The sequence below is a fragment of the Ptychodera flava genome, chromosome 8 (assembly GCF_041260155.1).
Source record: "Ptychodera flava strain L36383 chromosome 8, AS_Pfla_20210202, whole genome shotgun sequence".
NCBI lineage: Eukaryota > Metazoa > Hemichordata > Enteropneusta > Ptychoderidae > Ptychodera > Ptychodera flava.
The window spans coordinates 29,489,960-29,503,278 of NC_091935.1; the positions used below are offsets into that span (position 1 = coordinate 29,489,960).

At 36.6% G+C, this 13,319-nt stretch overlaps 1 protein-coding gene across 12 annotated transcripts in view; it reads right to left on the bottom strand.

Annotated features, from left to right (window-relative positions):
- Positions 1 to 13,319, bottom strand: part of LOC139138985 (polypyrimidine tract-binding protein 1-like) — an 83,994-nt gene that overhangs the window by 35,583 nt on the left and 35,092 nt on the right. For 8 of the 12 annotated variants that reach the window (XM_070707650.1, XM_070707648.1, XM_070707645.1 and 5 more), the window contains one exon: positions 4,383 to 4,505. The exons of the other annotated variants lie outside the window; for them this stretch is intronic. In XM_070707650.1, the coding sequence (XP_070563751.1) occupies positions 4,383 to 4,505 (123 nt within the window). The remainder of the gene's footprint in view (positions 1 to 4,382; positions 4,506 to 13,319) is intronic. 12 annotated transcript variants of the gene reach the window in all.

The following is a 13,319-nucleotide window of genomic DNA, read 5'->3' on the forward strand; positions in this document are numbered from 1 at the left end:
TGCCTTCACAAATCCAAAGTGGCAGATGGATTCCACAGAGGCTTACATATGGCTGGCTATAAAATTCATAATTATATCAGCCCTCTTAGTGGTGGATTTTGGAGTATAAGACTGTAATGCCTCCTGGTCTGAAAGCTTGTACATTAAATATATAATAGAGCTGAGCTGAGCTGAACAAAATCAAATTATTAAATTTACAGTTATTTCATTATTCTATGATATTATGACCTCACACACAATGACAATTTTTATGCATTTTACTATCTGCTCATTGAAAATCAAACAACAGTGAACGTCTAAACTACTCTGAATTCAAAAGCCTCAATGATCTACATACCCTCAGGAAATCGAAACTTTCAAGGAGGTACAAAATGTAAGTTGTGACTTCATAAAACACATTTAATTTCCTTCCTGCAAACTAATTAAATATTTTCTTTTCTCCTGTGTTTTGTTAAAGCAGGTTGAAAATGACCTTACCGACAAGCTGGCTAATTAGAATTCAATATGTTGGCTTCCATGTAATAGTCTAAATCCAATAACACCACACTACGGTTGCAGAAAATATTCCCAACATTTGTACTACACGTGTCCTGTCTTGCAATTCTGTTCAATAAAATTTATAGTCATGTTGTGACTGTTATTGATGAACATCTTCAATTCTGCTGAGAGGATATTAATCTTAGTCTCCAAGAATGAGTAAAATAGTTCAATCGATGTACATTCCTCCTTTCCGACTGTCACCATGGTAATTAGAATCGTATTTTCATGAAGCTCTGTTGTCAGCGTAGGATACTTATTATGGCTTTCACAGACGGGGAAATGAGATCAATACATTTTTGCAATTAAAACGGAGTAATCTACATGCTTTAATACTCGGCATGAATATGCAAATGTGCAGTTTCAGTTTCATTTCAATAGCATGTTTATTCCAATTTTCTGTAAATTTGTAATCTCATCTTGATCAGCCATATTGCCTTGCATGTGATCGGCGAGAAAAACTACCCCATTCAAAAATACAAACGGAACAGATGTGGCTGCTGAAAGGAACTGGCAAGGAGAATTACTCACAGATGTGTACCTGTTACTATACTCTACAAACACCTCACTCTGATAACCCTATTCTGCATCCTGATACATAGTGAATGACTGATCCTCAATGTCATTGTAGCAAAATACATTTGTGGCATATGAAAATCTGCAATGGCAAATGCTACATACAAATTATCAAAAAGAACAAGCTACAACATGAAAGTGACTATATATATATGTGTGTGTGTGTGTGTGTGTTTGTGTCACATTAAAGTGAGTAACCATGTGCATAAATATGTGTATGTAATTTATGCATGTATATGAGTGCACATTTTTAACAAGACATCTTTTTAACATATATATATATATATATATATATATATATATATATATATATATATATATATATATATATATATATATATATATATATATATATATATATATATATATATTCGCACACACACTAAAAAAATTTAATTTTCTCTTTCACAACATGACTACTTTCAAGTACCAAGTAAACTACATATCACAGTAAGCGGACAACAACAAAACACACACACACACTTTCACTATACTACACTACGCACGACTCTTTTGACAGCCATTCAAAAACTGACTTGGAAAATAATCAGATATAGATTAAAATAGATCAATAAACAAAATAAAGGAGGAGCAATGTTGATAAATGAATGAGTTTCTGGGAAGGGTGAGAACGAAGCATGAAAGGCAGAAAGTGCAGCACAGAAATTGTGGAATCGAGAGATTTCAATTTATGGACAAATTGTTGAATGGATGAATGAATGCTTGAGTGTCCTGTATATGAGTGAGACCACTGTAAATAATTCAAAGCGTATTTTTTCTCCTTGAACCTGCGTGGATTTAGTTTAGTCCATGCATTACTGTATTTCTCAGACATATTACACCGTGTGGATTTCAGGTGATGAGGCGTACAAACATCATAGCCGTGGTGATGCTGTTGTGATATGGCTCTGGTACTAGTTGAGTTGCGTGTATGTAACCTTTCGCAACTTCTCACTAGATCTGCAGATGAAAAATAATCCTGTACAATGCAATGTGATTGGTGGCTTGACTCTAAACTCTGAGTGAACTGTTTTCACTCCAAAGTCTTATGCATGGCTGAGTAATTCATGTCTTGTAGAGTTTCTGAAAGAGTTCACCCTGGAATACCGTTACTTGAGTCAAAATAAACTTGGTTATTATAGTAAGACATGCTGTGATAGCTCATGATAAAACGGTATCCTGTCAGGGGGACAAATTCTCCACTCTGCTCACATGGGAAGGGCTGGGTCATCATTGTAATCATATATTCTGTAAAAATACACCACGATGAATACAGACAGTTCTAAATGGACAAACATGAATGACACGTTGACAATTCAATTGCAGAGTTATCTCAGAGTCTGCCAACAGTGGAAATGTTATAGAGTATTCTTTCTTTTTCTGAGTCTTTTCACAGATTTTTCAAAAACCAGATTGGCAACATACCATACAGAGAAATTATTCTGCCTTTTTTGTAGAATTTACATCATCAGCAGCAGATATAGCTCAGGTACAGAGCACATCATTTTCATCATTTGAAGGAGTATTATACAACATGTCATGAAACAATACAGCAACATTTGTCCTCAAGTTGTCATGGTGATGAACTCTAAGTTGTGTAACATGAAGAATTTTACCAGCAAGGATGATAAGTCCAAACAGACAATTTCGTTGAAATTAAAACAACATGGCCAACTTTACACCTTAAGTAGATTTACAAAACCATAATTTACAGGGTTTCAATATATGGCTTATGCTCTCCATTGATATTTGATTGTATCCTTCTGTTTGTAGTTAGTCAGCAAAAGATGCAATCTCACTGATTTAGGTGCAATAGCCAAATTCATTGAAAAAAAATTGAGGATTTTTTTTTGCCAAACCTTCACAACTATATGATTTCGGAACCATAGTACAATTATCCTTATTGTTGTGTTTCAGGACAATAACTTGCTATAATTAGCATTCATTTGTGCCGGGGAGGAATAAGTACAAAATAACTGTTCAGATATATATAATGGGCATTGATCAATGTAGGTATTATAATATCATCTCATTATAGACTAAGTAAGTAACTGTTAAATACCTCTTCATTAGTTCATTTTATTTACTGTGAATATAAAAAATTTGAATCTAATATATAATTCACGCCTGTTCACCATACACACATGACTATTCCCTGTCACCCCTGATGTGACAGAAAGCAAAACCTGCAAGCAGAAGTGGAGCGGTCAGTACGGTCTCTGTGAAATATCATCCCAATTAATAAGCCATCAGTGGACGATTACCCAGTACCACCAGAAAAATTCCAAATAACTGAAACAAATTACACATCGGAAGTTCGCATTACACAATTGCAGTCTGCACTATGTGTGAGTAACATGATGCTGTGAACTGAAATACAAGATGTCTGTAATACTAGATCTGACAATCATGTTGTGTAGTTGCTACAGAATTCTTTAACAACTGTTCACAATTAATAAAATTGCTCGATTATTCTGGTCAGCCAACTGTCCGACTGTCTGGAACTTCTCTGCAGCTTTGGTATGATGACTCAATCGTAAGTTTTAAATTCTCATGCCAAAACTACCGAGAAATTCTATACAAAATGTTGTATTGTCAAGGCAACTGTTACAGACCATTATTGGCAAAACCTTAAAGGGCAGTTGGACTGCTGGATCCACAGAAAGGGGATGGAAAGGTGGAAAGTAAAACAAGAAAGGAGAAACTGGTATCTTGGCAAGGAGGAAAAGGGAAGATGTGTAGGAACATAGAATGAGAGTTACACGAGCTGTCCTGCTCAATTCCCGATAGACTTGCTGTGGACAAAAATCAAACTTCAGTATATTTACCTCCATATAATTTTCATGAATGTTACTTTATTGCAGTGAGTGATAAAGTCGATATAATTGAAACTGAATTGAAAAAGATATCTGTCTGGTTTGTGACATGTCTTCGAAGCATAATTGACCATGAAACACTTGTTGTAATGTCGGACGGCTAATATTTGCATGAGAGAGGTACACATGCTTCTGAAAATTTGAGTAAATTTTTCCTAAGCTCCAGTCAGATGTGTATACAGTGAGAATAAATAAGATAATTTGGTAGCCAAGACTTTGCTATATGTTGGAAAACTTAGACAAAAATCTATGAATATTTAGGCAGATTCAAAACCTGTGCACTATTAAGAGACATCTCCATGGATTTACAGATCAACGAAGTACATACTGTAGCATGTACCATTTATGCTTTCCATGTAAGAGATGCAAAATTGAGTGGAAAGGCAGGCTCACCTTTTTGGCATCGTTTGAATTGGTAGGTGATATTGTGCCAGTGGGACTGGCTGCTACTGCATTTGCGATTGCTGTGGCTCCGTTCTGTCCAGTGGATTGAGGTAACAGTTCATCTGAACCCCTCTATAAGAAAAACAACGACAAAAGAATGGAGACCGACTTCAACATTAGTAACAAAAACACTACTGAGCATTTTCACCATTGCTACGTTACACTTGATTTTACCCTGTGAGAAAAATAAATTAAAATACAGGACAGTCCTTTAACCAGCTCTAGCATTCACTTGGTGCAGTATGCGGTGGAAATCATTGGTGGGAGGGTGTATGAATTCAAGTTTATGATGAACAAGATTTCACAACTTGTCTTTTATTAAACGCTAAAGACAATAAATAATGGAGCTGAGAAGTGATTTGAGTTCAGATCAGATCAGCAGATGGGCATATTGCAGTATTTGAAAGACTGCCTGTGACTTACAGTAATTAATTCCACCAATATTGAATGATAGGGCTGGCAAAGTACTGCACATGAACAATAATAACATTTCCTATATTGCATTATACATTAAACCTGCACATTTTGAATCAGATATATGTGCCTCACCATAACATGGTATACAACATCAGTGATCTCTTTTTACTGTGTGTATGCTTGTTAAAAGTAGACACACTTTTTTGAGTCTTGTCATGAGTGTGTCGAGGTGAAAATTTCCAGGACAACTTTTTTGCGCGGTTGTCTTCATTTTGTATTTCACTTAGTATGGCTGTGTGTAGAGGAGCGAATCATGCGGAAGAAAAACAGGACAGGCTAGAGACAGCTCAGAATACATAGCAAGAGTGACAGAGATAGTTGGGTTGAGTTAAAGTTCAGGACACAATGTGATGATACTGACATTTTCACTTCGGTCACACAGACGGGAGACAGACACACAACACAAACATATTAAATATACAAACCCACATATCAATGTGGGTTGCACACATTGGACACCGATTGTAAAGCTCATCTTCAATATATGTATATGCACATCGACAAACCCTAACACACGCCAAAACATATCTCTTCAGACAATTATACAATTCAAACTCCAATCACCCATTACTAATGCAATTCAACACACCATGGCAGTATCATACTGATTTCACTTCATATTCATGCCAGGGAACAAATTATCACAAACTCTGTTTTTTTGTTTTCGTCAAAAAGTCTGAGTACCTCACTCAGAATGCATCTTAAAGGTAGTGTACACTCCACGAAATTACTTGCACTTGGTAAAGTAGTTTCTAAAAGTTGCAAGAACAGAATTCCTATACACAACTGATGTCAAACATTCAACAGCTTGCAGTGTCCTGATGTGCAGTCTGATGTTATCTCAGGAGATCACTTTACAAAAGCCATTTAATTGATTCATATCAATTTATCACATGACCATGACATTAATTACAAATCATCCTGCAGAATCTCTGATAACTTCTGAATTTTTATGGGCATTCCTTGGAAAACCATGACACCAGTGAATGTCAAGAAATTTATGCATACTGCACATCTGTTCTATTATTTGTATGCAGATTTTACCTTTGTGACAAAGATCCTCCATCATCCAATACTATTTATTATACCACATTTGCAACACCATGCCACAGTCCCTCCACACACCGGTTGGGAAACGCCTGGGTCCCTATTGTTACGATGCACCTCATGGTTTGATAAGACGTCTGTGTTTGTAATTGTAGGGCTTCATTTCGGTTTGAATACAATCCACCCCCACACCAAAATAAACACCACATTTCATGTGATACCAGTCGGAAAAGTTTATTATCAGGCACAATTTAGACTTGGATCACACATAAAAAGATTCCATACTTCTGGAGGGACTGTGACTATGCACAATATTTCAAATTTGTGAAGAATGCCTCAAAAAAGGTGGAAAATCCTAGCACCCTGGTGCAACACAAGCTGAGAAAGCTATTAGGAATGTGTTGTGACAAATATTCAGTCACTCTTTTACAAGCACAAAAGAATCAGCTGAAAACGAACAGCAATTGATGACTTGGACCTCCCCCCACGGGAGACCACACAACAACTGTGAATCTGACCACCAGAGACAAGGAACATAAAATCTCACTGAACTAAGTGTCATTATTTCTTAACCATGAGTACTGATATTGACAGGAACACCTGTTAGAAATTCTCTCTACTCTACTGATCTATGACACTAATAGTTACCAAATGTCTGCACAGAGACATACATCTGCCTTCAGACTGTTTGGCACACGTTACACTACATGTGCGTTCCCAATGTGGAAATTCTGTACATGAGACAAATTGCCACTGCTTGCCATGTCATTCTTCGATGATATCACTAGCCTTTGATGACACCATCATTTTCATTTCATTACTGAAACTGACAATACAGTGAGCATGACCTTGACATACAGACAGCCTAGGGTACAGCTGGGACAGCCATGAAGCTCTGGCTATGATCCTGTATCAAATGAATGTACACACTCACACAACCAGGGCACTTTTTTTGCAAGCCTCTTGGGCAATTGCTAATTCATATCAGGTGTGATCAACACTGCCCTTACAGTTCTCATCTTGTAGGATGTTTTGCATGACATGTTTAGGATAATTCCGATGCTTTGCATGTTCCCCGAGGGGTTCAGGTATGAGACTGTAATATTACATGTTGCTGATGAAATCAAAAACCCTTGGAAAATATACAACTGAAATGGAATCACATTTATATCTATGATTGCATTCAGAGTCATCAGTGGACTGACAAACATACATCATTGAAATAGAAAACTCATTTAAAAATGAGAAAATCCTGTAAGTCTAAAAAGGAAATAAAAAGGCACCACAACACAAAATGCAAGATACTATAGCTGTATTGAGAGTACCAAATGACAAAGTTTGTTGGAATTGTCAGTCTATTTTTATCTTAGTGCTATGAATCTGTGCAACCACTGATATTATTTGGTAATACCTATATAACACTTTAGCAACAGACTGAAAGTTATATTACAACAGTGCTTAAAATCTCCTTGCCCTAAATGCAGCAAGTGCCATTTGCCATGCACATATTCAATCTTTAGCCTCTGAGGATGGAGCGAAAGTTTTTTGACGATTTCTTTACATGGTATCGTTCATTCATTTTGATAATTGAACACATGTACATCCTTTAACTTCACATTCCCTTGCTTCTTGACTTCAAGTACATTGACAACACTGACCCCCATCCCCTCGCATCCTAACTCTAACAAGTTTTTGAACATGGCCTAGAGGGGTGGACTGAGTACATTGATGCTACCCAGGTGTCTGCATAGACTAGCTGGGTAATCCCATTCACCTCGGTTCAGGTAATTGAACATAAACAGTACAGGCAACACACTGCAATAGATTGCTTTCCGTATTCTATTTCCCATCCACCTGCTTCCCCACTGGAACCATGGAAACCAGATATTGCTTCCGTTACCACCACTCATTTTCATATGAATAATGACAGATCTCATGGTGCAAACCTCTCACCTTATCAAACCAAGCTGAGATGCAGCAATAGTAAATTGTAAATTCCTGTTGTTGAAATGGTAGTCACAAAAAGCTATTAGGGTAAGTTACCAGCTTGCACAGACAACTTGCACACTTCACAGTCCATATACGAGGCTATAAAGTTCATTTTGCAGAAGGCTTTGTTTCCTGCCGCTTGTGGAAGAATATATTACACTTCCATCTTCATGCATTTTCTGGTAACCTTATGGATTGACTTGGATGGAGCAGAGGTCGCTCACCTAAACCTAAGCCAGTACACGCCACATTTCATGTTATCATTTGCTTTTCAGTGACTAAATATGAGAGGTTTACAGGAGCTTGGCAACAGCACGATGAAAAGCTGGTTAAGTTTGAGTAGATAAATCACAACATTTGTGCATCTGCAAATCAAATTTGACTGTCACCATTCCGGAACCAAACTGGGAACGATTAATAGGTTTGGTGAAAAAAAGAATCATTTTTGAGCAAAGCGCAAATACACATAAACCTTACCAAGACAGTATTAGACAAACACGTTGTCAAACTCAAGGGGAATGTTTCTCATCAGCAATCAGCATTGTAATGATGGCAAATGGCCCATCAATCTAATCACACATTATTGGCATCTTGATGCTATCAATTGAGGTAATATAGCAGCAATGTTACAGCTGAATTCAAAATCACTGCATTTCTGTTCCCCATCCTTTACTTAACCCTTCCACAAAGAGACATTGGTACACCCCTATTGTATTCAACTAGATGGTTGGACCTACGTACAGGGAAATGGGAGTGCAAGGGGTGATGGACATAGTGAAATGAGACATGTGTAAGCTTAGCTACTCATATTTCTCAAGTCCCAATTGCTTTGCACTATAGCCTATCAAATAAACAGACACTGGGTTTATTATACATTCAACATTCAATGCTGACAGGCCTCCTGAACTGAAACTTAACAATTGAATATATAGAAGCACATGAATGCTATGTAAAGTTTAATTACTTGCTCCTTTTAGTCCTATGCAAGTACCCAACTACAAGAAAACACACTTCAAAAAACTTGCGTCAGCAAATGGTTATTTCCCCAAAATAAAGCTCTTCCCCTTCAGCTTCTAATTTTTAATTATTTTTGCCTGTAATTTTTGATTGGGAGAATGAAGAATCAATATTAACAGCATTTAACAGATTCATCTGTTTATTAAAAGTTGGAAGATTTCAGACAGACCAGAGAAAGAAATCACTTCAGAAAACCAGAAATTTGATACGAGGGTTTTTTCTTAAAATGAAAGTGCAGCCTTGCGTTTTATCAACCTGGAGATATGGACAGACTTGAAATGAATGATTTTGTGACATCCGTGCTTCACCATCCTCTTAGATAACCAAGCCACCATCAAAATAAATTACACAAATTGTCTGGAAACAAACCAGCATCATCACTTGAACACACACACATCATTAAGGGATACAGTATTATTCCAACAGCTGTAAATCATAAGGTATTGGGGCCAGAGCAAATCTGGGAAATGGGAAACCTTACCAAAGTTCGCTTCCGAGAAAACAGGGCTCCCTTTGTGGGATACAGTTCCGAAATGTCAGCGGAAAGCATCACCAGGGGTTTCTCTAAGACCATCCCACAGTGATGCAAGAATACCTTCAGAAAATATTCAACAAACTGTAGGAGAAACCATTTCACGTAGGGGGAGAACTTGAGAAGGACGGGAGCCAGGGGGATGATTCCATACATGATCAAATTTCATTACATTTACATGAGATGTAAAATTGCAGTGGTTTATGTTTCTTTCTGTAAAACAAAATGTGATTTTATTTACCCTAAACCCCTCAATGCTTGTACATCAGATATGCTGCAATATTGGAGATAAAATCATGCAAAACTGACAATTCACTGAACATGTGTTTTGAGCTGTTCCACTTTTGTAGCTCCATTACTGTTTTATCTCATGGGGTAGATATGTGAATGAAGCAGGATATAGGATACAGTTAGGTATTCAATGTGCACTTGGGAGAAAAAAGCACTCATACAAGATTGAAATATGCAAATGCAACACTCCCAGAATGGGCAAATAATCAAGCATTTGGCTTCAAATAAACCCGCTTGTGCATCTATTTATTGGTAATTCACCCTGGAATGGAAATAATGGTGGCCAGAGAATGGCATTTTTTTCTCTCTCACTTTCTGCTAGTCCTCATCTTTCGTTTAGCAGGAAGGGGCCTCAACAGAGAATCACTAAAACACTTTCTTTGTTGCCATTTACACTAGTTTATCAAAAATTCTGATAGAATTGAAAATGAAACTATTCATGCTGGATTGCTCGGATTAAAGACAAGCTTGATTATGATACTAATTTTTTTTTAGCTAGTCATTTCAGATATTGATAATGAAATGCAATTTTGGCATTTTATGAACGACAGCTACAATCTTACTAAAATAACAAAATATCAGATTTTCATAATGAATGTTATCCGTTTGAGGTCACGGCAGCTATGTGGAATACTGCAGTCTACGTTACTGCCATGACAGGGGTTGCCATGACAACAACCAAGATGCTATCAGGTCTGGCTTTGTCGATACAATCTTGTTCTCAAAAGAACCCAATCTTGTTCTCAAAAGAACGAGTTTCAATCAATGGCTTTTTTGCAGCGCACCAATCCTGGAGAGAGTAAAAGACATCAAACTCTGTGACTTGGGGCATTTGCCAAACAGACGTACGCTGGGGTAGAGAGGGGATGTTTGGTTGGAACTCATCCTTATTATTCAATGTGTGACATGTGGGTTCAATTTGCAACAAGGGCACTGTGTTTTTTTCACTACCGCCGTCATTTTGATCATACCACTTAGGGAGCTACTGGTTTCATTATCTCAACTTTCAGGCAGATTTACATGTCAAACATATGTTGAGACATCATATCAATGCATGTCATGTAAAGACCATTTTTTTGGCTGTAACAAGATTGTGCATATGGTTGTTCACCGCATCTGTACATTTCAAGTCACTATGAATATCACATTTTTCGAAAATTTTGCAATACATAAATTTTCATGTAATTAAATGTGTGCAGCGCAGTATGTGAACAATTTGGATAGACTCTGCCAGTGTGTAAAAATTGAAAGTTGAAATATTCAAACAAACAATGCATGATTTTTTGGAATTTTTTCCGCTAAATAACAGAAGACTGATGTCCCTCAATAAAAGAAAGGTCTTCACTTTATTGCAAGATCACCATTGCAGACCACAAAGAGGTCCCGATACAGCATTTGATTTGAATATGTTGCCCTTGTGTCTAGTTGCAGTATTTATTTGCAGGCTGTATGGCTGCACCATGGTTTGATTGAAAAACATCCAGTTTAACTGTCATACTCCTCATCAAAACACAACTATCCCTTGAAATGGCAGAAGGATGGGGTGTCAATTTAGTTATTTGGACAAAATGAACACACACGTGTCAAAAATATTTACACTGTTATCCATGGCAACCAGTGATGCTGTCCATATGTCTGCAGGAATGGATTTCTATATTGCCTACATGTGGCAAATCTACATGAGTACACCCAGAACTCATCTTGCTATATTTCACTTAATATCGTTCCCTTTGTGTGCCAATATTAAGACAAAACCAACCGTGATGCAGATGGTGTTGAGCTATCCAACCGACGCCTTGCTAATATGTTGTGACACTTACAGTCTTTGTTATCACTCCATCTATTACCATGGAATGTCCACCAGATAAGTATTCTAACATGCTTCACAAAACATCCTCATATACTTCACAGGGTGAGATTTCTTCTGCAAGACAACAGCCACTACAAAACACATTAACTTTCTGGACATCTTTCTACAAATATGCTATTTTCATATGTTCATTCTTTTTAAAATTGTCAATTCAAACAATGTGTGTTTTGCTCGTGAGGAATTTAATTTTTGTTAATCTTCCTGCCCGGCAAAACCCAATTTTCATCAGTTTTGTGTTCTAAATTAATAAAGTAAGGAAATTTTACATGGTCAATAGGCTTTTAGTACTCCCTTGACAGCAGTTAAACTGACTCTTAAGAGTTATTCGGTACATTTCATCAATTAGCAGAATTGAACCTTAGTAATAATTAATGACTTCAAAGTTATCTGTGTTCGCAAAATTACCACTGCCCTTGAAGTCTATTGACAATTTGTACATTTTTGAAGGACCTAAAAAAGTATAACCTTTACATGGATATTCCATTTCCAATTGTGATAAGACTATTTCTTTTCCTTTTCTGTTTAATTTCCCTTGGGAAAAGCGTAAATGTGTCAATTGTGAAAGGTATCTTTCTCTCGCACAAAGAAAAACATTTTCATAATCCTAATGACTTTAATTTGTTCTTAATTAGTACTGTTAGGTCAAAGAGAGATGATGACATCTATGGCATTAGCATTTTCCCTGTTACCTTTCAAAATATTATTATTATGAAAATGTCAATCTGTCTTGTGACATCGTTCATCAACAAATGTTATCACAATAAAATGGATTTTTTTGACATTTCTCGCTTTCATAATTCTGGATTATTTGCAATGCACGCTGTTCGCGATACGGCAGAGCTATACAATGAAATCGACCGTATTCACAAATACCTATTCAAAGGAAAATTCCAGTTGCATTGCAAAAACACAAAAATCTACTTCCATGTCCTTCTCAGGCAATGTAGGAAGTAAAAGAAAGTTCTCACTGAAGTGATTATCATTCTTCCAAAGGAAAATAATATAGAGTATTGAATGTCTATGGATATTAGAACTCTTAAGGCTGTTTGTATAGCCAGTGTCAAAATCAATATTACTCTTTGCTGCCAGAAAGAGAGAAAAATTACAATGAAATGATCAATGAATGGATCTGAATTCGATCTCCAGCATTCATTTATTGTGTGGTTTTACCTTTTTGATGGACGGAACATTTACAAGTTACTTTTTTGTTAGTTGAGAGTTGAGCTTCAATTTTCTTAAAACATCAAGTTTGGTTTGTACTTTTGATAAGGGCTGGACAGACACATGGTGATGGAGACATGACTGGCACATATTGAGACCAAATGTACGAACGCCAATGAAATTCTGAATGTTCACTGTATAACTCTGTTGGACTAGATCAGACACTTAGAGAGATATAATTCATAATCAATACCACACACTGATGAAATAGATTATTCTAAACTGTTGCATCCCTTCTTCCTGCATTCCTTCTTCGTAATTTTGAATTTCTCTGAAATATACCACTGTGGAAGCAAAAAGTATTTTCAAATGCTTATAATAACCAGAATGGCTTTACTGAGCCACAAGTACAAAAAGATTATTTAATATTTCATAAATTATTAACAGACTGTGAGACAAGTGATGAAATTCAAAGTATCAAGTTAATGAGTATAGCATGAAC